The 24,447-nt window shown below is 39.7% G+C and overlaps 1 protein-coding gene across 3 annotated transcripts in view; it reads left to right on the top strand.

The window, feature by feature from the left end:
• LOC122866701 (matrix metalloproteinase-16-like) overlaps positions 1-24,447 on the top strand; it is an 84,159-nt gene that overhangs the window by 47,887 nt on the left and 11,825 nt on the right. For all 3 annotated transcript variants that reach the window (XM_044176712.1, XM_044176710.1, XM_044176709.1), the window contains 4 exons: positions 2,300-2,461; positions 7,398-7,615; positions 19,059-19,197; positions 24,294-24,444. In XM_044176712.1, coding sequence (XP_044032647.1) covers positions 2,300-2,461; positions 7,398-7,615; positions 19,059-19,197; positions 24,294-24,444 — 670 coding nt within the window. The remainder of the gene's footprint in view (positions 1-2,299; positions 2,462-7,397; positions 7,616-19,058; positions 19,198-24,293; positions 24,445-24,447) is intronic.

Below are 24,447 nucleotides of genomic sequence, written 5' to 3'. Positions count from 1 at the left end.
CGTGTTTGTCTCAATGTGTCAGCCCTGTGATGAACTGGTGAGCTGTCCAGGGTCTACCCCGCCTCTCGCTTATTGTCAGCTCCAGCCAGTTCATAGGCCGCCCGCAACCCTCCAAAGGATAAGCGGCTATAGATGATGGATGGATGAATTAATTGTATAGTGCATCAAAGTCTATAGAGGCCCATTTAGCCCTATTGTACGTATAACTCAGCACCTGTATACATAGAAACTCAAATTTAAATTCAAATCTCAAAATGCTCACTTCTGCATACTGATCAACTGTAAATAAGTTCATTATGAGGACACGTGTAGTTTATGAGTTATATACTGTAATGCATTAAAGCCTAATGCAGAAGTGTTTTAAATCATCCATTCACTCCCATTACATCTATAACTCAGCCAATACGTTAAGGTAAATGAGTTTTCATATGATTATAAAGTCATTCAAAATCCATGCCAGTCAGCATCAGCGCACTCAGCAATCACACGCATTTTCTTCAGGAAATGCTTCTGTAGTTGATTGTGTTGATAATCCTTTACACTGTCAATACATCTACCATAAGAAAAAAACTTTCGACAATACAATTTCAATGTTTAAAACTGCTTCACTGAACACTTTAACTACTCTGCTCCCACTGCCATCATAGGAAATGGGCCGAAGAAGGGTCTTCAGCTGCAAAGGAGTGTGACCCTGTTTCTGCCACAAGTGATTCCTGATCACTGAGCCGTTTCTCTCTTCTCTCTTTATTCACTATAAACACTATCTCCAGACACTTTAATATTACAAGCTTGCATAAATTTTGCCTCAGTTTCTGTACTGAGTACAAATTTTACAAGCCATCTATTTTTATTGGAAGAATTTGGCTGGATAGTAGAGCTTTTTCAGCAAAATCCTGGATATTAATGCTGTCTGTCCATTTACACCAGTGCAAAAGAGGGCTTTACATCAGCCCTATAAACTGACATTTATACAGTCAAATATCCTTCACGAGGTTCCAATTAAGCCATTTCTCTGTGGTAGTCTGGTCCGTAAATTCTTAAGCGTTATACTGTACCTGCTAAGAAGTGATCTGAATCACTGTTTGTATCTGCTGATGCGTTATTCATGTGACAGACTTGCAGCAGATAAGTGCCTCACTTTAGTAGGAATCGCAATAAATAAGTGATGCTCTTTTTCATTCCTGTCGAGTCTCTCTGTGTGATAAGAAAGACCAAGAAAGGTAAAAGTGAAGAGAGATGGCAGCAGGGAGAGCATCGGAGGGTCAACCTTGAAACCGAGAATTTTAGATCTTGTGCAAAATGTATGACCTGCCCAATTCCAAACTCCTATTCAAAAAGCTCTATTTCTTACCAATATTTAGTGTCTTGAAATGTATGATTTTTAATGCCAAAAGATCCCTGTCATAACATTTTAATTATGATAGGGTGGAAAAATGCTCTCCTTTGAAGTAAAGTAGTGACATTTATTTTGCGGCATTAGATGTCTCTTTGGAATCAGGTTAAAAGCTCCCACAGACAGCCAGTGTACCATTATAAATTCTAATAAGACATAGCAGTCTAACTCTAATTGAATACCAATGAGTTTCTCAACAATGATGAGTTTCTTTAAGGGTGGGATTCAACATATTGGCAAAACATCAGAGAGAAGGTTGAGGAGGAGTATTTTTTGTTGTTGTTTTGGTTGCTAGTGACGTAAGTTGAGGAACTTGAATGGGACATGGAGGAGCGGCTTTAAATCCCAAATATCCAAATCTAATACAGTTGGGATTGGTTTGGGCCTTGGCTATCTGCCACAGTGTTTCTGAGTCAAAAGGTCAACCCAGTGTAGTCATCGGCTTACCACAGCCTGAGACTAATTACAAAGCACAGGGTTTTCTATGGTCTGTGAGGGGGAGTGTGTGTGTATGGATGTATGTGTGCATGTGTACATGTCTGTGTTTCTGTGTAATATGTGTCTGTGGCTCGCTACATAATCCACTCATTTGGTGCATAAATAGGGGATTATCTATGCTCATACACACACATTCACATTTGTTTGGATACATATTGTTGCAAGGACTGTTCATGGACTATTTTGTTTCTAACTAACCCAAAACTTTTCCCTTAAAGGCTGTTGTTTATTTAAATCGGTCAGTACAAAACTTGGCTTTATTTTGAAGGAACTACACTGGCACTGCCAACCACAACAGGTGCAACTTGTGGGAGACATACAATGCTGCAAACACGTTTACTGTTGAGCACAGCAATGACAGACTGCTCTAACTTTTTCTCTGTCCCTCCTCTCTCTTTCTGTTTCTAGGTAACGATTTGTTCTTGGTAGCGGTCCACGAGCTCGGCCACGCGCTGGGCCTCGAACACTCCAACGATCCTACGGCCATCATGGCTCCTTTCTACCAATACATGGACACTGACAACTTTAAACTGCCCATGGACGATCTGCTGGGCATCCAGAAGATTTATGGTAAGGCCTCTTGGCTTCAATTAGATGTACAGAGTAACTACCTAGTTAAGGTCTTAATCAGTTTTATCTGTTTACATGATTTTTGAATACACTGGAAGGACCTAATGACCCCAAATGTGCCCTGTGACCATCCTCCTGTTACAGTCTGTAAAACTTTAAACTCTTAGGAATCTAAGGAATCATAGTAACTTGCCAGAATACTGGCAGACTGGAAAGTCACACAGCAAAATGTATCCCCGTATCTTTGTGAAACATGTCGTTGAAGCTTGGCGACATAGTGACTACTTGCAGGCCTAGCTGGAGATCTACTGTAGCTGGCAAGCAGTTGAGGAGGTTAATTAAAAGTGGATTGTGCGACGCAGCTAATAAGCTACAATAGCTTCCTCCATTTTAGCTCTCTGCTCCCTCAAAAGACAGCAATGTCAAGACGGTTTGCTTGTGTTGAACTTGACAAAACAAAAATCACGTTTACTTTGCCCCTGCAAGCAAATCCACTAATTGTTGTGATTCAATTGAAATAAATTGATTTCACACCAAAATTTGATTAAATGCTGGTGTGACAGAGCCTCAAGTTAGGCATCATAACTGGGTTTCTCATAACTGGAATAGTGGGATTTTCTGTGTCATTCTAACCCAGTTATAGTATAAGATCACTCTGATAACCAGATAAAGCACAGATCTAAGATTAAGGCCTACATTTAACCTCACAGGAGGTGAGAGCTTCATCAGCAGAGCACCTACATATAGCTCATTTACACACATTTTGAGTTGACAGATGCTGATTGCAGTGCTTTGTCTTCTCATAAAGCTGATATACTGTAGCTCTGGGGCGGGTGTATCAGAAGTGTGAAATTCAATTTGACGGTAACGTCAATGTAAGCATCAGTGTAGTCTTCATTTTTACACTCTGAGTTGAATTAGTAGTACATTAGGACAGACCTTGCTAAGACATCCATCTAGACGTGTGTTGTTCCATTGGGTTTAATGTGTTGTGGAGGAACCCGTCATTTTTAAAGTTCTGAATCTTAAAATTTCAAATGTATATGAATGTTCACGTTGTCGTCTCAAGCTCAGTTTGACATCTACTGTAAGTCAAGAATCAACTTGGTGGGAAGTGGCAGCATTGTCCCTTACATCTGTCGAGGCTGTAAAGCAGTCACACTCCACTGAGATGACTCTGGTCTGTCACATGAATGGATGCACACACACACACACACACACACACACACACACACACACAAACAAAAGAACCTGCCATCTGCTTACATGGTCAGGGCACGTCCCTCTGGGAGTGACAGACCTGGGCAAACGATCAAATCTCTCCTCATCCCTCTCGTGTTTAATTCCTCGCCGCTGCTGCCCCTCCCTCCTCTCTGTTACCAGGAGTTGAAGGGCAGGACAAGTGATGGCAGCTCCTCTCTGGCAGCTCCTCTCTGTCTCGTTTTTTTCCCAGCAGCAGTTGGCCTCCTTTTCTTCCTCGTGGCAACAGTGATACTAGATGTGGAGGCTAAACATTGACAAAGGTGGGAGCTGCACAGTTTAGATGAATTAGAATGTGGCAACATTAAGGTTGAATGGGGGAAAAAATGTGAATGAGTTTCCATAAAGGTAGAGAGGTATTGGTGAGATGTGAAGAGAATGATGTGTGAGGTGTAGAAGAAGCTTAAGAGTAAGAGCATTGCACCGAGAAGTGGCGTAGGACTATAAATGGGAAGGAGATGTTGAATTTAGGACTTTGTGTCGCAGTCAGTGGGAGCCACGCAGTGAATTGTGGGAAGAAAAGGTCTGACAGGTGGAGGATGAGCTTGATGTTGAGGATCGATTCACTGTTACAGTTTTGGACATCTAGCTTTACTGTTGCTGTTTCTCACCTTAGTGCTAAGGTCATGCTACAGTTGCATTTATTCCTCAGATCATTTATATTCCCTTTTACAAACACATCATAATTGCTCTTGAATAATTAACAGCTTAAACTTCACTGGATATTTATTGGCTTAAAAACGAATGAAAAGTTTAAGCAGCCTGGAAGTAATTATTCATAATAAAGACAGATCATATACAAACATATAAAAGTGGAGTTACTGTCATGTAGTCCGTAATTTATTTTTTAATTCCCCAATCACTGTTTTCTCACTGAGCTTTGAACATAATGACTTCCCTCTCTTTTGAAGAGAATAGCCTACTTCCTGTTTACACATGCAGCCGAGTAAAGAAAGCGCTCACATTACTGTACATGATAATGCAGCCAACTTCAGGAGAAAAAAAATAAAATATCATAGTCATAAGGTGGTGTAGTTTTTTCCACCATTGTGGGAGAAAATTAACAGCACAATCAACATTATGCTGCATTTAGCATGAATACTGTCTGAACCTAAACCTGCTTAGAATTGGTATGACGTATTTCCTCCAGTCATCTTCAGTGTTGAGTCTAGTTGAGTCTTACACACAAATATCAGTTTACTCATCACGGGGAGTACTACTCAACTTGTGAAAACAGTTGTATACTTTCTTCTGTAGCTCTGGAGGAACTTTGTCAAGTCTGAGAAAATAACAGTAATAATGATGATGTCATCAGGGTTTTCTAAGCTTGGGTTCAGAGACTTCAAACAGACAAAAAAACAGAAAGCCTGCGTTTCAAACTGGGGACTGGAGTTTGATTGATTTAGCAGGCAGGGAGATGTATTGAGTTGCATCATGGGAATTGTAGGATCCAGTGTTTTTGGATCTTGACCCATACTAGGGATTCAAATTTGGATTACACTCTTTGAGGACACTCAGAAAGGCTCTCCAGACAACTTTGTTCATAGTCTAGACTATTTGTTTCAATCTATGTTCCATTAAGGCCCAGGGGTATGCAGATTTCCACTGTAGCCAATCACCACACCAGCTGAGTTCACTGATTAGATTCCTGTTCTTTGGTTTAAAGTGTACTAATCAGTGAAATGAGCTGCTGTAGTGATTGTCTGGGCCTTGATGGCCCATGGGGGACCACTAGTCTAACATGTGGGATCACCTCAAGATCTTCAGATTATTGGGAACAAATGTAGTGGTTTAGTGGCTAAAATTAGAGTTAGACTTAATCCTAGTGTGTCAACTAGTTTGATGGTTTATCTTTCTTTATTATCTTTATATATATATATATATGTATATATGTGTATATATATATATGTATATATGTGTATATATATATATATATATATATATATATATATATATATATATATATATATATATATATATATATATATATATATGTGTATATATATATATGTATATATGTGTATATATATATATATATATATATATATATATATATATATATATGTATATATGTGTATATATATATATATATATATATATATGTCACATTACGCATTGACACTTTTCATGACTGGGGGGTTGCTTGTAACATTTGCATCTTTCATATTGCAGTCATCTATTCCTGCATATGTTGGCCCCAATCAACACATAGCCACTCATATCCTTGTTTTCACAGTTACACAGTGGTATTCTTGTGTCGTCATGTGTTCAATTATTCATACACACAACCCACTCGCTTGCCCTCCCTCTGCCTCTCTCCTCTCTCTGTTTTTCCTCTATGTGTCTCTCGCTCTCTTTCTCTCATGTAAATCATGAATGTGAAATGACACAGAGGCATGTCTGGATCTCCATTTGGGAGGAAATTTTATTTTCATCTCTACAGTATATACATTTTTATTCCTTATGCTTTTGATTTTCTGTTTTATTCATCTTAACATATCATGTTATGCTTTGGTGAGCTGAATCCCTGAACTTGGCAGTGTTGAACTCTACCCACTGATTTTCACATGACCTCATCTTGTTTTTCTATCTTCTCCTTTGTCTCTCATGTGTTCCTTTTGTTTGTCTTCAACTCCTTGTGCTAAATCCTCTTCACTTCTTTCCTCTTTTGCCATTGTGGTTTCAGTTAGTTATAATTGGCACCATAATAATGAAAGTGGTTCAGTTGTCCTTAAATATCTTTAGGTTTTGCACGTATAATATTTTCCTGCTCACAACATCCCACCCTACTCAGGGCAATTAGGAGAGACTGAAGTTAAGATTTTTGGAATCTGAATCTTTCTACTTTGCCCGATACACTTTTGAATGAATAGTTAGACATTTTGGCAATTACGCTAATTCGCTTTGTTGAGAGTTAGATGAAAAGATGGATACCACTCTCTTTCAACAGCTGGTTACCTTAGCTTAGCTTAGCATAGACTAGACTAGCTAGACTGAAAACAGGGAGGAACAGCTAGCCTGGCCCTATCTAAAGGTAACAAAATCCTCTTACCAGCACCACTAAAGTTTGCTAATGAACACTTTATATCTTGTTTGTTTAATCCATACATAAACCAAAGTGTAAAAGCGACAAGTTGGGGTTTTATGTTCGTGACAAATTTTTGGCCGGTATCAGTGACTTCCTGGAGTCTTGTCTTTGTTACCTTTGGGCAGAGCCACGCTAACTGTTTCCCTCCGTTTCCAGTATTTGTGCTAAGATAAGCTATCCAGCTGCTGGCTGTAGCTTCATATTTAGCATACAAACATGAGAGTGGTATCAATCTTCTCATCTAACTCAGCAAATAAGCATATTTCAAGATGTCTCTGTCAAGAAACTATTCCTTTAAGAGATTTGTATACAGTATCTGAAGAAGAGTTTAAACTTATGAATAACTCAGATGCATGTTTAATATCTTTCACATTCATTGATCTGCATTTATGTGTTTACAGTTATTTATTGCTCAGAACATCACAGTATATTTTTGTTCAGTTGGGTATGACAAGGTGTGGTCCAAATTAAACCACTTGCCCCCAGAAATTTAGTTTTAAAAAAAGGTGGAATGTTTTGTTGCAAATGGTACGTGTTGCAGATATATGTATCACAATAGGTGAGATATTTTTCTATGACTTCCTCCAGGGCCTCCTGATAAGCTTCCCCAGCCCACCAAGCCTTTGCCGACGGTGCCCCCTCCCCGCTCCCATCCTCCTTCAGACCCCCGCAAGCCAGACAGGCAGACCCGACCTCCGAGGCTGCCCCCAGGAGATAGACCATCCCACCCCAATGCTAAACCCAACATCTGCGATGGAGGCTTCAACACCCTCGCCATACTGAGGAGAGAGATGTTTGTCTTCAAGGTAAGTGTCGAGTCTGTAATATCAAAACAGACCCGGGGCATTTTCACATTTTGTTTGTTTTGAGGAGTCATTTTGAACCCTGAAGCTGTTTTACCCCAAACTTGGATCTCATTGCGGCGTGAGAGTACAGCAATCAGTCTTTGCAGGCCAAACAAACTTGTGAGACCTTGTTGGAAGAGTAGTTTCATGCCATATTTCCAGCCAGCAATATATGCCTAAAGAGAGTCCTTTTCTGCACGAGATTTATGGCTATAACCTATAACTTAATCGGCTGATACATGCAACAAAAGAACAACTTATCCCTTGATTCAGACGAATGAAAATGGCCTGTAGGTTTGAAAACACCCCGTGGAGAGAGAGAGCTTGGAATAGAATAGAAAATACTTTGTCTTTTTTTTTTTTTTTTTGTCTCTGCTTGCATGTGCAGAAATCTGCTATTAAAAGGGTACATTAAAACAACATATCACATCCAGACAGGACACATTAAAATGCATTTACATAAAAACTCAATAGAAGCTATTTTAAAGGAGCTCCAAGTACTCGATGTTGAGGACTGACTCAGGGTTAATAAAGAAAAGAAAAAAGGTAGCAGGCTGGCTTCAAAAAGTGGCTGTCCTTACTGATTAAGATATTTTATGGCAACGGGGACAAACAATTGCAAGAGAGCTTCGAGGCTTACTTAAATATACAGACGATGGGAGCTTTTCTGCTAATCTGCTTCATGTTCAGTATGTGCATAATATGGAAATGGCTCACTTTGATGCAATATACATTATTTGGTTGGAGCTTTTTGTAGTTTCCTACACGTTAGTAGAAACGTTGGCTGGAATTGTTGGGAGAGGAAAGTTTGACACTGTGGTCATAGCTTGTAGAAATATGGTGGACTCTCCTCAATTATCTTAAAATTAGGGCCTGTGTATTTTATTGCATAATTAAATGAGCTATTATGTCTAAAAGGAGCTCTTTCCAGGTTACTTGGGGCCAGCTGAGCAGGAATATGGACAAAATGAATATTTTACTAAGAAGAAACACCATACCGTGCACAGTGCAGCACAGTTTTCCTTTCTCCCGACAAAACCAGCCAGTTTTCATTCCCATGCAAGAGAAAAAAGTACACATGTTTCTTAATGCATCTTTATCCTTGGTCTAAGCTTGTGAGCACAAGACCTTGGCAACATGCAGCAAGGAACTGTGAAAAACCTTGGGGCAACACAAAGCTTTCCTGTGTTCACCACAGAAAGGAGAAAGAGTGCCTCTGATGCTTTATGAGTGTGTGACTGTATTTTTCTGGGGATATAAATAGATAGTATTCAATGGTTAAATAAGAAGCTTGTGGAGCTTGGGGAAAAACCCTTTCTGTCCTTTCTGCCCCCCCTTCTCTGAGTGTGTCCTTTAAACTTGAATAAATAAATCTGGCTTGGGACCGGAGCTGCTACCTGTGAAGGTATTTAACCAAAATTAGACTCAAAGCTCACGCTGTGTCTGTTTTTTGGTGGAAATAATATCTGCTTGTTACAATTGTCTAAATACAGCCCCAGTCTCTTTCACATGGTTTCTGCAGTAGCTCCTGTCACCCTTCATTACTCCCAGGGCAGCAGCCTGCTCTGATGGAGTGATGAGGATCATGGGATTTCGGCAGTGCTCAGAGGTACTGTGGAGACAAAAAGGACATTCAGCAATCAGCCAACCTTTTTTATGAGTTTAGGAAGTGAAGGATACAAGGCCAGTGGGCTCTAAAACACCTCTAGTGTATCTGTGGGTTTGAAATTGAATTTGAGTGCATTGGTGCACCAACAAATTGTCTTGGCACTACATTTAAATAATTTTAAACCATTTCTGTAGTGTGAGCATGCCAGTCCCTCTAGTTTTATTTGTCATAACTAATCAAACATTACTTTGATGTTGTTTACCTCTAACCTGTTTTTATTGACTAAAATCAATACATTTTTCAGCGACAGTCCAACAATCATTAGATGACGGACAGATAACTGTCTCTGTGGAAGGTTTATTTTTTAAGTATTCTGATCTGATCACTGTACTGATGTTAGGTTCCTTGGAAACGTGCATCAGACAAGCATTTCTTTGTTTTGGTGCCATGCCCGTGGAGGAAAAATGAGCCTTTATCTCCTGTTGTTCCTCATCTAATCTGACATATCGTCATATAGTAAAAGCAAAACCTGAAATGTATCTTTCCACTGTTCACACTGCTTCTATGTATTGTGAATAAGACATTTCTGAAACTTTCAAACCCCCAAATATAACGAGTGTCATGTACTCTCATACTTACACGTACTATTTGACTTTACATTAACATTTTATGTTTTATAGCTTTTTTAAAATAGCATTTTTTTTTGGGACAGTTGACATTGTAGAGATAGAGCGCTATGACTTGAAATAAAGGTCCCCCCTGGCTGGAATCGAACAAGGAACGCTGCAGTTTTATTATGCACTTTAACCACAGGCTACCAGGATGCACTTACAAGTAGTATTTTCTATAATACCTGAGTTGCTGAGATGTGATGTTTTGTGGCCAGAGAGCAGCGTTTTAGCAAGTGAGTGTGAAAGTGAAAACAAACATTTTTAGTTTGCTGGAATTAATCTAAATATAATGGCTGGATGCTGGATTACCCCTTGTTTCTTTTGTATTGCACATATACTCTTGTACAAAAGAAAAAAGTTTTTAGAATCCTTGAGTATGAATTTTCCTACAATTTTAGCTTAGTGTATAGTAAAAACTGCCTTAGTCTTGTGTGAGTTACTAAGCACTCTTTAAAGGCCAATCACCGGGGGTCACTCTTGAAAAAATAAACCTCATGGCTCCCCCTCTTTGTTTAAACTCTCCACCTATTACAGCCAGATTGCCAATTAATACTGTAAAGTAAATGTACATAATTAACCCCTAAGCAATGGGGAAATGAGGTATGGCAGTATGCATCTTCAGTAGAGCAGTATACTGTATGTACTACATTCAGATGTAACTTAAAAAAAAACAACATGCAAAGGATATAACCAGACATGTCTGTAATCCAGATTAGCCAGATTGTAGAATTCTGTATGATATGAAAATAAAAATTTAAACGTGAAGTTTATGACCGCAAGCTCAATAAGTAGGAATACTAGTAATTGCTTGGCTTAAGTGGGCATCACCACTGATGTGACGAGGGCTTTTGGCTCCATCATTCTGAAGGCTGTGATGAATGTTTCTCACTGTTGGCCTTTAGAAGTACAACCAGCTCACATTTTTCCCAAGGTACAGAGGAGCGGAGGGGAAAGACTGATAGAGAGAGATGATTTGTTACAGAACACATGTATGTGCAGTTGTAAATCCACTGTGTTCACATCATTAGGACCACCAGTAACATTATGACTCATGATGATTTGCTCAGCCTTTTGCATAAGCCACATCTCAGTGAGTGAATCAAATGTGTTTAGTAAAGTGAAATCAATAAGGGATCACAGGTTTGACTTGGATTCGCTCTGTAAGTGCGTTTCACAGGAGGAGCAGGTGGTCCTAATATTTCTTGATTCTCAGTGAGTGTTGTGCCAATTTTTTCCCCAGAAGACTGAGGTATCATGTTAATGCTTTCTTTTCTCCTGGTAGATGAAGCTGCCCAACTGTAAAACAGTTGATCTGGAATCATAATTAGAGATGTTTGTATTACTCCAGAGCTTGATATATTCCCTTTAGAGCATGCCAAGGTCTACGCATTAGACTAACAACTGGTTAAAATGATGGCTGACAGAAGAGGAATGATTTCCAGCTTGTGCTTACTACTTGTTTTAGTTTTATGTGAGTTTTTGTCTCTTGTTGCTGTCATTTATAAGGGTGATTTCTTCTTACTACTCGATTACTTGAGTGATTGTCCTCTTGGTTACTTCACGCTGTAGGTCTATTCGGCCTGCACGGCTTGGCTATATTCACCGTTCCCACTTGATTGTTTTGGAAGAGCAGAGTCAAGTCGATGCCAAGTCGTTATAGCAGAGATCTCAGCAGTCTCACAGCCCCCGAGGTCCACAGGTGGTCCAGCAATGTAATGTAGGGGGCTTTAGAGAGAAGACTTTACAAGAGTTTATCTGGTGAAATACACCGGGAGCACTGAGGTTTTCTACGAAGCAAAAGCTACATTTATACTGTTCAAAAGTATTACTTTTTGACTGAAAGTGATTCATCTTATCATGTGCTTTTGTTTACTCTTACTTACCAAAGTTATGACCTGTATTAGGCTTTCGCAATACAAGACCATTTAGATCCACATTGTCAGCATTTTAGTTTTCCAAAAGGGAAAATAAGGCAAACAAAACAGTATCATCATGATCAATTACACTTGTATGTTTACAGAAGAGGCCTCATCTCTGAAGATTACTTCTGTCAAAACTTTGGATGTGATTATTCCTGCTTGCTTTTTTCTGCCTTTAAAACTATATTGAAGTCTACAGATTTGTAGATTGCCTCCACAACTATTTACATGGAAATAGAATTTGTTTTCTCAGTCTACCTGGATATTTGCAATATATAGGATGCTAAGTTTCAACAAAAGTTTTTTTCCTGTGCTAGACTCTCAGAGAGCTTTCTTAGTTAGTCATGTTAATGATGTGTACTAGGACAGGCCTCTGCATCCACAGGGCTTTTAAAAAAATGTTTTTTGACGATGCAAAGAGACAGATGTTATTGTTTTAAAACTATTTTTTTAAGAGTTTTCAGAATAATAAAGTAGTGCAGCTCATCAAGAATGGCTGAAAAAACTGTTCCATATGCAGTTTTATGCAGTCATGTAGGTAGATTTATTCCATATTACAGCAGGACTTGAAAAATTGTTATTATCAGTGTCAGGTAATACAATAACAAGTAGTGTAACAAATTGAAAATTTGCACTTCTATAAAGTTGGGGGACACACAACATTGGTCAAAACCTGTGCAGCAGAGGCAGATATATCCTGACTTTTAGCCCTTAGTATGGGTCAAGCTTTGAAAACGCTGGATCCTACACTTTCCATAATGCAACCAAATAGCATCTTTAATTAGACTCCCCCTGCCTCCTAAATGCCAACTTCTTTCAAGCCCCACACCTCCAATTTGTAACGCTTGCTTTAAAGCCCAAGCCGATGTGACCCTGATGACATCATCAGGGTTATTATTCCAAACTTAGGAAAGCTCTTTAAGAGCCACGGAAGACATACAACTGTTTCTTTTACAGGCTGAGTAATAATCCTTGACGTGTAAACTGAACTTCATGGTAAAATCGGCGCAGTGCCATTTTAACTTCAGTGATAATGTTGCAGTCACCAATAAAGGAGGCCAAAGGTTAATACTTCTGTTGTTATACCCTCAAATTTTTGGATTGCAGCTGAATAAGCAAACCTGAATGACAAATGGTAGTTTGTCTGCTTTGATTATATCAAGAAAAAGAATGACAAGAACTTGAGACATGTGCTTTCACAGCTGAACTATCTACGTTTTCTTAACAGAACTACTGCAACTATTGCAGATGTACAGTAGGTGTAATAAGGTAAAATTCACAAAACATATTGTTTTTTGAGGGTTAAGCTCAGTAGTGTTCCCAACAGTGCTGAGAAGTGCCTGATTTATTCGAGGCACGTTAATCTACAAAGGCAGGTTAGGAGTCAAGCTTGTTAAGGTGGTAGTTTTACGGTTGATCATTTTTCTCTACAGTGGGGTGACAGAGGGTCGTGTAAGGTTCGCAGATGACTGTGTATGGCCGTGTAAATCCGGTGTCACCAGTAAATGCCTCACTAAAATTACACAGCTACCACTTTTATGATTGCAGGCACTTCAACTTTCTATGAACCCTCAAACCATATGGTATCCCATTGGACACATAGAATTAGTCATTTGTGAATGTGCATGTGTACGTACATGAACTTTTAAAATTGCATTAATGCAACCAGTTTTCTCCTGCTGTACCAAAAATGTACTGCATTGTGACCTCATCACTTATACTGTCAGACAATGACCAGACAGCAAGTTACAAAGAGTCTACTCATTTTCCATCAGGCTCGAAGTGTAGTAAAATATGGACATATAGTCTCAGACATCGTCCGACAGACGTTTAAAATATGGACATATAGTCTCAGACATCGTCCAACAGATGTTTAGAAGTCTGGATTTGAGTTTATGGCTCACCTCCATCTTGTCAGTTTGTAGAGCCAGAAAATCCAAGCAGGGCTTTAGGGTTTTAGGCCATACGTTCCCTAAAACATACTTCTCTTGAAGCCTTAATATTTTCTAAATTGAACAATAATTTTCAAAATCAACACACGGACACACATTACAAGAAGGGACATCAGCTACTGAGATGACAACTTCTTGTGTTCCTTTTTATTTCTAGAGAGAAGTTGAGTTTTTTCTATTGACTTCCATATACTTTACAGCCATTTAAAGCCAGTTAATGGCATTATACGGTCCACAGTTCACTACAACTTTAATGTAAAAGCTTAAAAGAATGCATATATTGGAAAGCAATTATTCGGGAATGGTTGTATATCCATTGTTAGGATCAATGGTTAAACGCTTCAAAGTCATTTTATCGAGTTTACCTCTGCTCTCATTTTATAGTGCCTAATTATGATGCATGGTTTGCCTGCTCAAAAGTTTCTAGTAACTGCAGACTATTGCATAGATGCAATCAGAGCCTCTTGCACTGCCTACAGCCAGGTATAATAGAGGAAAAAAATGGTCCATGGACCAGCTCTCATCCTGAGACAGCCTATAATACAGCAAACTGCCACCCTCCTGTGACCCTCCTCCTCTGCACTAGTCCTAAGTTCACTCACAAAGGTCTTGACAGTCACAGAGAGACCTTCCTTCTTTGATGTGGACAGATTTAGAGCAGGGGATTCTGGGATGCCGGAGGGCGCCTTGCTGTTCAGGATTGGCCACTTGGCCACTGATGTTGGAGACATGCTTTGATTCCGACATCCATTAATGAGAACACAGTGTCCAAGTGGCCAGTGAGGTGTCCACTCTTCTCAATATCTTTCTCCTTTCCACAACTGGGAGGAAAGAGTCCTGCAATAGCAGGGTGTCTGAAAGGACTCAGTAGAAGACTTTTTAATGCTACCTATTCGATTTTTGACCAGACTTTTAAAGAAGTCAAATATATCTTTAAAAAAGTAGCTGATTACAGTATCAAGGTCATCAATTTAGATAATGTGTCTTTTTCAGATGCTGTAAGATTCTTAAACAGCCTACACAGAGATAGAAACACAAAGAACAACAACAATAGCACATACACTAAATAAGATGGAGCCAGGAGACAGTTAGCTTAGCTTAGCTTAAAGGCTGGAAGCATGGGGAAACAACTAGCCTCTGTCTGTTCAAAGGTAACAAAGTTCACCTACCAGCACCTCCGAATGTTACTAATTAGCATATTATTTATTGTTTGTTTAATCTGTACACTAAGATAAATGTAAAACCAGGCCAGCTGTTTCCCCACACTTCCAGCCTTTATGCTAAGCTAAGCTTACTGTCTCCTGGCCCTAGCTTCACATTTACCATAAAGACATAAGAGTGGTATCAATCTTCTCCTCTACCTCTCAGCAAGAAGGCAAATAAGTATCTATTTCCCATAATGTTGTACAATTTGCTTTCCCCTCAGAGTGTAAATGAGGGAGGCGGAGAGGATACATAGGGCATACAGGGCTTATCTCCTTTGTAGTGGACACAGCTCCCAGGAATATATGATATTCTCGAGAAACCCACATTCTTCACCATAAGTTGTTTGTTTTTAACCACAGAGTCGTAGATGATCAAAAATAAGTTTTTATTGTCTTCTTTGATATTCATTTGAATATGTTTTTTATTTTTATTTTTTTACAGTAGAAATACAGATGAAACAAACATTTCTGATGGCGGGTGACCACTGTTTTGTAGTGAGGTAGTTACTGCGTGCAAGGGCATTTACCCATCAGCCATTTTGGCTAGCATTTCATCCAGTTGTTTTAGTGGTTCAAGGTACAAGTGCATTGTTCTTGGAAGTTTTGTGGTAACTTTATCTTCTGCACTTGATGTTTCGCCTGTTGAACACGCCTCTGCACTCTAATTTTGGGGGGATGGAAGCTTACATATCTGATTTAACTGCCTGCATATTACACTCTGCTTTGTTGACATTTATTGGATTAGAACATTTTGCCACAGGTATAAACTGTAAAGCTGTAATATTAGAATGAACAGTAATGGAAAGAAACGAAAAGTTGAACCAGCGCTTATTGCTGTAGTGACTGAATTTCAAGGTCATACTTCATTATTTACAACAATGTGGTTTGGAGAAGTCTTGTTCCAGTCTATGAGGTAGCTTTCAGCACATGAGAAAACACACAAATACACAACTGCACACATGCCAAAAAAAGCCAGCCTTCTGCAGTTATTTTCCTCAGTGAAAAAAAGTCAATTATGGCAAAAACTCCTGATAGATACTGGGATCTCAGGCTTCAACCCTAATCCTCATCCCTCTGAATTATTTACACCTGCATTCTGCTCTCAGTCAAGCCAAGCAAGTGCGTGCGACACATTAACCGAGTGAGAGGTCAGCAATACTGTCATCCTAACACCACTGTCATATTTTCACCTTTTCACTCACACACAAACCCACACACGGCAGCAGCAGATGCTCGCCCATGGTTGACCCGGATGGAAACGATAAGAATATAGTTTTTTCCATGCATGTTCATTGTGTAGACTTCTCATTGTGGTGCTATATTCTCCTTTTATGTTTTCTCTGATGTACCTCATCTGCCAGTAGCAGTTGCTCTTGTTTGTTGTTTTTTTCCATTTCAGCACATTTCTTATTATATTATCCCTTTTTATATATTTATAAACAGATTGTTGTTTATTTCATGTGTTAATTCCTTAACATTAAAATCACATCTGTTTTTTGCTAAGAAAATGTAAGGATTTTTGAATGAAGAAATGAACAATATAGCAGATAGCGGGTAAATCCTTTGACGTGGCTTCCGTAAAAAACAGAATCGTGATGCAGCTGTGCCCGGTGGAATCCTGGGGTTAAGGTTACTTCTAGTGAGTCACTTGATAAAAGTGTTTTACTCTTTTGGCATTTTGAAGTGTAATTCTTAGAAGCAGAAGAAGAAGAAATAAATAGGGTTCCAGGCTGTAAGCCACTTATTTGTCATTTTACTTTGCTAAATCAAATCGAAGGTCATTTGGTGAAACACCAAAATTATGTTTTTTTATTCAGTATGTAACTGGGAAGGTCTATGTGAGAGTACATATAACAGAAAATCAGTGTGCAATGGATAACAATGTTATTGCTCACCTGAAATAGATCAATGACTTTCAGTTTTAGGAGCCTACAGATCATACTGTATGATTAAAAAGTGCAAAACATTTTTGTGGCCGTTTTGCATCTCTTTATAGTCAGTTTGCGTCTTTTGTGGTCTTTTGGGTCTCTTTGTAGTCATTTGGAGTCTCTTTCAGTCATTTGATTGACTTCCCAATAAGAAATGTTAGTACTCACTTCAAACAGAGGCTCAGGCCCAGGGGCCCCCTGACCCCTTTGTCCCCTGGGCCTGGCCCCGTAGGCCCGTTCAGTAATCCTTCTGTGTCCTTTATGTTTGCATAATGGGTTTAGGAAAGATAATGGGTATCTTTCACAACAAACTTACAGTAGAGCACCCATGCAGTAATGTTCTCATCACTTGACCTAAGTACAAATACCTGTTCATTTAAGTATTAATTAAATGCAAAGTGGTCGCCATCATTTATCTGTTCTGAAGCTAAAAGTTGTTTTGTAAAGTCAGCAGGCCTGAAATCTCCTGCAGTACAGTGATGCGTTGTACAGTATTAAGTCTGAGCTCTCAGAACTCTCAGTAGTCGTTGGCAGGGCAATTTCTGCAGTTTGCGTTCCGCTTCACAAACTTTCCTCGACACTGACAAAAATTCATCGGTAGGGACAATTTGTTAATGCCGTCCAGCAGTCCAGAATTTATATTCCTATAGAGAGCGCATGGTAATTCAAGCTTATTGCTCTGCATATATTAACACACACCATGAGACAGTATGCGTGACAAACCCTGCACTGCCCTTTCTCTCAAAGCAGAGAACATGAACAATTTGAAGTATAATATTTCCAACTTCTGCTAAGACTAAACTTGTGATTATTCTAGATGTTCCCGTAATTGCCAAGTGCCAGCTGAAATTTTCTACAAGTGAAGTCTGCTCGCCTGAGCTTTATTTTCAGAGTGGGAGTGGGACGGTAGGGCGGGAGACAGAACATTTTCTCTTTTATAAAGTCAGAAGGATTCAAATGGGTCGGATTTCACAGTTTGATCTGTTTTCAATTACTGGGCCGGGCCGTGTACAGAAGAAAATGCTGAACAATTGAAATCTATGGAGGCAGTAGGTATGGAGCGAGAGAGGAAGAAAGGAGGAATGAGAGACAAGGGGAAATGAAAAGACAGAGGAGGAAGAGTCCAGGGAGAGAGGAGAGTCCCAGAGAAACAATTGGATTAGACAGAGAGAGAGAAAGAGAGCAGTGGAGAGAGTGTTTGATAAATGGGCTGTTTATTTAGCTTTCACTGTGAATGAGGCAGGGTGTGATGATGTGTTGTCTCCTCTCTCTCTGTCTCTGCATCCCTCGCTATGAGGTCAGGCGTTTTGGCCTGAGTACTCAATGCGTTCAGGAGACGCAATTGGCCGTTCATTGCCAAAGGGTGGGACATCTCGCTGAGTCCTAATGGCTTTCACAGCTGAGTCTCCCCCCAGCTCCCTCTGTCATCAAGTTTCATCTAACATCAAAAAGACACACCTTCCACTTGGCTGCGCTCATGACCCCCTCCCCCCCCAAGGAAATAAGAAACTCTTGGCTTCTCATAAAGCTCCTGGCTATCATTTTGCCCCCGTTACTTGATGGTTTTCCCAGTATGTTCTTCAAGTTCTTCGTGCGTAGCGACCGTCTCATGGGCTTTCCAGGCAACCTGAGAAAGTATATGTGGATCTTAAAGGCATCAGGGCTATCAAAGCAGCAGCCGGAGTTGATCATCACCAGCAGGCTTTGTTGTAAGAGCGGGAAAGCAAGGAGCTGGCCTGAATTCACCGCTATGAGATGTTATTATTTACCGCCAACTGTGTTACAATATGCAGAATTCATTATATATTTATTTCCTGGTTCAGGACAGTTTGTTACAACAATAATCAAAATTGAAGCAACAGAGGCCCTATTATGGGTCAAGACAGGATTCTACATTTCCCATAATGCAACTTAGTAGCTTTTTAATTTGACCCTCCCTGCCTCCTAAAATAAACCCTTTTTGGACAACTCCCTTAGGGCCACAGAAGACATTATGACTGTTTTCACAGGCTGACTAGTACTCCTTGTGACAAAAAAATCAATGGAGTGCCCCTTGAGTCATGTTAGCCCTTGATCAAGCTTTTCTCTGTTTCCTAACAATGGCCTTTGCTCTCTTTCAGGACCACTGGTTTTGGCGGGTTAGAGATAACTCGGTAATGCCAGGGTACCCCATGCTCATCAGCGTTTTCTGGCGGGGCCTGCCGCCCAAGATAGATGCCGTCTACGAGAACAGCGAGGGCAAGTTTGTCTTCTTCAAAGGTAAGCTCACGTGCTTCCCCACCATCATCACTGTTGCCACAGCACGCCGCTGTGTAAAGAGACACATCAAAAAGCTTTGATTATCTTCATCCAGTCCAAATATTGTGTCTGTACCATCCTGGTTTACATTTGCTTCTCATGTTATCTATCTTGTGCATTATTCATCCACAGGAACTTCCTTGATATGTTGTGTGTACATGGCTGTCATGTTGTCTTTTTGTATAAACTGTATGCACTTGTCTTTTTTTTCAAACAGAAGGTTTTTATCTTTAATAAGTGCTGTATGTTACCGTGCTCACTCAAAGAACTGCCTTGATCATATCTGTGTGTGTGAGTTCAATGTAAATCTGTGGAAGATTAAAGCAATGTTTTGCTCACTTGGTTGAAAAATCCGCCATAATCTACCAGTTTTTACTTTTAATAATATTGGTGTTAAGTTTAGTGGTGTTGGTAATGTTATGTTTTAGTTTAAATTTCAACTGTAGCTAAACATTATAAGTATGCGCAATAAATCCCTGTCACAGCATGTGCCAAAGAGATTCAATACTTGCTATCAGTGTTTGATGAGCCCTGATTTTGATTTTTTACCTTTCTGAAGAGATTTGTCTGCATATTCAAATCTAGACTAAGCTAGCCCCAAAACACGGAGATTTAAAGCTAATTATGTCTAAAGCCGAAAAGCCACTTAAAAGAAACAGCAAACAAACGTAGCAGTCCTGTAAACTGCTATTTGCATACACTCCAGAGAGGAAGAGAGGGAGACAGACAGAGAGAGAGGGTGATGATGAAGGGAGACATAGGGACGCAATGAAAGTCTGCTGAGATAAAAACTACAAGTCTTCACTCAAACCCATTTCTATTTTCAGCACCACACAGTTCCTGGAAATGCAGACTACTTGTCCCATGTGCGCCGCAAGCTCTGAAAGTTTGATTTTGGTGCTTTATCCTCCACCCTGCCCTCTTTCCTGGGCTGGGTAGCAACAGGATTGCACACAAATTTAGAAAATTCATGCTAACAGAATGCCATTTTTCATTTGAACATGCACAGCTGATTTCCCAGGAGGCCTCCCCATTCGGAGTAAAAAATTAGGAAGTAAGTCGGTCAGAAAACAAAATGCAGCACTCTAGGTCCTTGTCTAACCAGCCGTTTTGAATATCCTCTAACAGCGCCTTGTCTTATGAATTCTGAATGAATTCTCTTAAAATAAATGCACAGATGGAGGCTTTAGAGTTGAGTTTGCATGGCTGAGACACTGATTAGCTTAGTGCTGTTAAGGCATCACAGAGCAGGTCAGTAAGCAGACATCACTGATATACATTAGAGATAGATTCAGTATGTGTTCTTCATTCCTACATTGCAGCTTTGTGCCAATTTTGAGTCAGTGTTTCACTGTTTCCATTCTCCTGAGACACTGGATATGCAAGTCAAGAATGTGTATCCAACTCATTGTGTGAAAATAATATGCAACAGTAGAATCAAACCTATGGTCAGCTTTACTAATCAGACTGAATGTCTTTACAGAATCATCATTCGCAGCTCGATGACAGATTGAAAAATTACACTTAAAAGCTGTATATGTAAAAAAATTAACTATTTGATTAGCCTAAATCACAAGGTAAGAGGTTGCACTATAAATTCAAATTGAATTAATCAAATACAATTTTGGCAGTAGCAGGGTTACACAAAGGCACCCTATGCAGATCTATACGCCAATATGCATTTTCCACCCGTGAGGCAGGATCCAATCAGAGCTTGATTGGTGCTTTTTGTGTCAGAGGACAGACAGAGCTGCTTGCTTCATTTACCTCATGCAGACATCTGCATCATGTCTGAGAGTATGTTGTTTTACATTAAAGCTAGACCAATAAATCGGCCTGGCCAATATGTACCGATATTAGCTTATATCAGTGTTAGCGTGTATATTATGAGATGGAACAAGAACTCTCAGTACAGAAACGCCAAAGATATGTTTGAGGTACATTTGAAACAGTGTCAGCATTACATAATTTGTCCCCCAGAGTGCAGTTACAAGTTTAACTGTAAAATATCCCCCTGCCCCCGTTAGTTACTACATCTGTCAAGCTTTTCATTTTGGCCATTACAATGATAACGGTGGCAGATTTACAACTCAAAATAGTCAAACAATGGGTCTCTGATTTCATACAGATGTAAACAAAAGGCCTCTCATTTGTAGCCGAGGACTGTGAATTTTGTCGGCTGAAACAACTGACGCTAGCAGATTTTATCATCTGTAGCTAGCAAATGTCAGCTAATGCTAATGCTAAAACTCCATGAGGTGGTTGAAAACTGAGTCTGCAACTGACTTTATTAATGTTCCCAGGTGGTTTAGTTAACATATGGTGGCTAAATACTATATAAAATGCTAAAAGACTAGGCTAAAGCTACATGTCACATGCAAAATGTCTGCATCCTCACCAGCTGATGATCCATGTCGAATAAGGAGCAGCATTGTTCGTGTATTGCAGGATAGAGCTAGTCAGTCCTAATATTATAGTGCAGTATTATGACTAAAAATATAATTAAAATGTTACTCATTCTAACCTAATCCTTGGATGTTTTCGATGCTTACGATAAAAAAAAATGGACTGGAGTTGTTGGAGTTTCAGCTTCCCCAAACCAAATAAAGAGCAGGACAGAGCTGCTAACGTTACTGTCAACGTAAACTGTGATATACTAGCAGGTACAGGTAACGTACTGTAACCTATAATCCAACATAATGAAGTAGTAAGCTAACGATATGCTCCTTGCCTTTGGAAATAAAACTAGACAACCACTGTAGGTAAGCTAGTTAGCCAGACATGCTAACATTTGCCGCTTCTGTTAAGACAAACACACTGTTTAATTCATCCCTCATACTTTTACTCTTGAGTTTGTGATTTTTGTAAATGCTAAAAAAAGGAAACCACCCTCTAGACTTTGAGGTAACAAGTATCACTGCTATTAGAGCCCCATGAGCACTGCTTTAGCAGTAACAAAGATTTAGGTCATACACAAAATCATGGAAAAGTCAAGCAATTATACCTCAGGGTCACATTGGGAACTCTGCTCTGAGTGCGTATGATTGTGCATAATAATTTCAGTACACAAATGCACGTGTGCTTCATTTGGCTGAACACTTTGTGTGTGGCCTTCGTAAAGAGGAGGGGTGTCTTTTTGGAACAAATCTTCATCCTATATAACACTCTTCATACACTGTTGAGGGCAAGCGGGGGATTAGTCGTTACACTGCAGCAGATGCCGGAGCCGCCACTACATCAAAGCAGCCCTCGCAGCTCTGAAGATGAAGCCAGAATTGTATGTGGAGGGCTTTGCAAGTCAACTCCAATTTTGAAAAAAGATTAAAAAAGGGAGGAGAATCCCATTTTATGTAGCATTGAGAGAGAGGGGATAGTTAGTTTTTATTGTTAATTTGGGGGGGAATCAAATTGAACTCATTCTTTTTGGGGATGGGGATTAATCTCAGGACGTGGTGTGTTTGTGTGTGTGTCAGGGTTAGAGGACTAGTGACCCAGAATATGTGGAGCACTGTAAGAAAAAGAGGTGAAATGACAGGAATTTCCTTTCCAAAAAGAGGCCACTACATTCCCGCTTACATTCAGCCAACACTCTGTCCTACTGTTCCTTCCTCCTTTCCATCTATAAATCTCCCTCCTTCACCTCAGCCGTATAGTGTAAATACTTTTTTAAGGTTAAATGTCAGATGTGTGGCCTTTATGAAGCAAGAGAATGAGTGCAAATGTTGCTGGGATCATGTCTGCTTTATTTTACACCCATTTCCTGTATTTGTTAAAGAAAAATGTGCAGGTCATCTTAAAGCTGACCTTGCAAAAGTACCTCATGGTCTGTCAGAGACACTGGTGTTTAATCAGACACCAGGAAGGAGTATGAATCCAGCTCCAGCTCTGATCAAACTGTCCAAAAAAATTGTATTTATTTTTTTGTCTCTGTCAAGGTTTATCCAGCATTTAAATAGAGAAAAAGGTCATATTAAACCCGATTTATTAAAAAAGTTGGTTACACAAGTATGTAGCATATTGTATATTTATCCTCGACTAGTTTTCTTCATCTGCAAAAGTCAGACAAACACATACACAACATCCTTGCTTTCCCTTTCATGTTTTCTCTGCTTAGATTCCATCTTTACACCAACAAAACTCCTCTACCTGAAGGGTTTAGAAAGAGACACATTCATTTTTGTCAGTCCTGAGATTATCGAAAGACTGTTTAGAAAAGTGTTTCTATTTTACAGATATTATCATATTCATGATATTTGTGATGAATATTGTTTCCCCAGCATGGAATATTGAATGTTGACAGCCTTAGGTCACATTCCAGTGATTAATTAAATGAAATTGTTGGAAAGGGGTATGATATGTGTGTACACGGGTCAGTAAAGAATGATAAGCCAAAATATTTGATATCCTAACACACTTCTCTTCCACCCACCCACCCCTCACTTCCTCTTCGTACACCCTGCACCTTCACCAGTGATGAAGAAAAGCACTTCCTGGGGTCACACTGTGTCAGAAACGTGCTGTTTAACCTAATTACTCCACAGGAAGGAGGGACGGAGGGTTTAAAGAGAAAGAAGAAAAGGGACTAAACTGAGAAAAGTCACAATACATGTTTTTTAAATTCTCAACATTATCACAGTCCTTCCATAAATGTCACAATGTTCAGGTTTCTGCCTGGCTCCTTGGGGCTAGGAAACTTTTAAAAAATGTTTTAATGTGACTCTTTGGTCGCCAATTTTCCAAAGGGTTGTCACTGTTTCTTTTTTATGTCAGCTGAGCAGTTATAGGCTCAGTTTACCAGCACTGAAAAGTTCCCAGAGTACCTCTAAGCAAGGACAAGGAGAACTTGTCACCATGTCTGTGTCCTATTTTAAATTAGGGAAACATCAACATCAGATACAGTAATACAAAGCAACAGGTTATTGCCCACCATTTGTTAGAAGGCTTGTATCTGGTCTTGTAAATCTGCCCTTCTTGTGTGTCGCTCCTGGAGGGTAAACCCAGCTGTTACTTGTCCTTCTCCTTCTAATTTATTTTCCCCTCTCTTTCTTGATGTGCAGGGAAGCAGTTCTGGGTGTTTAAGGACACAGTGTTGCAGACTGGATACCCCAAGGACATCACCCAGTTTGGCCATGGCATGCCGGCCCAGAGCATCGAGACGGCTGTGTGGTGGGAGGATGTGGCCAAGACCTACTTCTTTAAAGGGGACAGGTG

This window comes from Siniperca chuatsi, linkage group LG19 (assembly GCF_020085105.1).
Source record: "Siniperca chuatsi isolate FFG_IHB_CAS linkage group LG19, ASM2008510v1, whole genome shotgun sequence".
Classification (NCBI taxonomy): domain Eukaryota; kingdom Metazoa; phylum Chordata; class Actinopteri; order Centrarchiformes; family Sinipercidae; genus Siniperca; species Siniperca chuatsi.
This window is presented reverse-complemented; position numbering and strand designations above follow the sequence as displayed.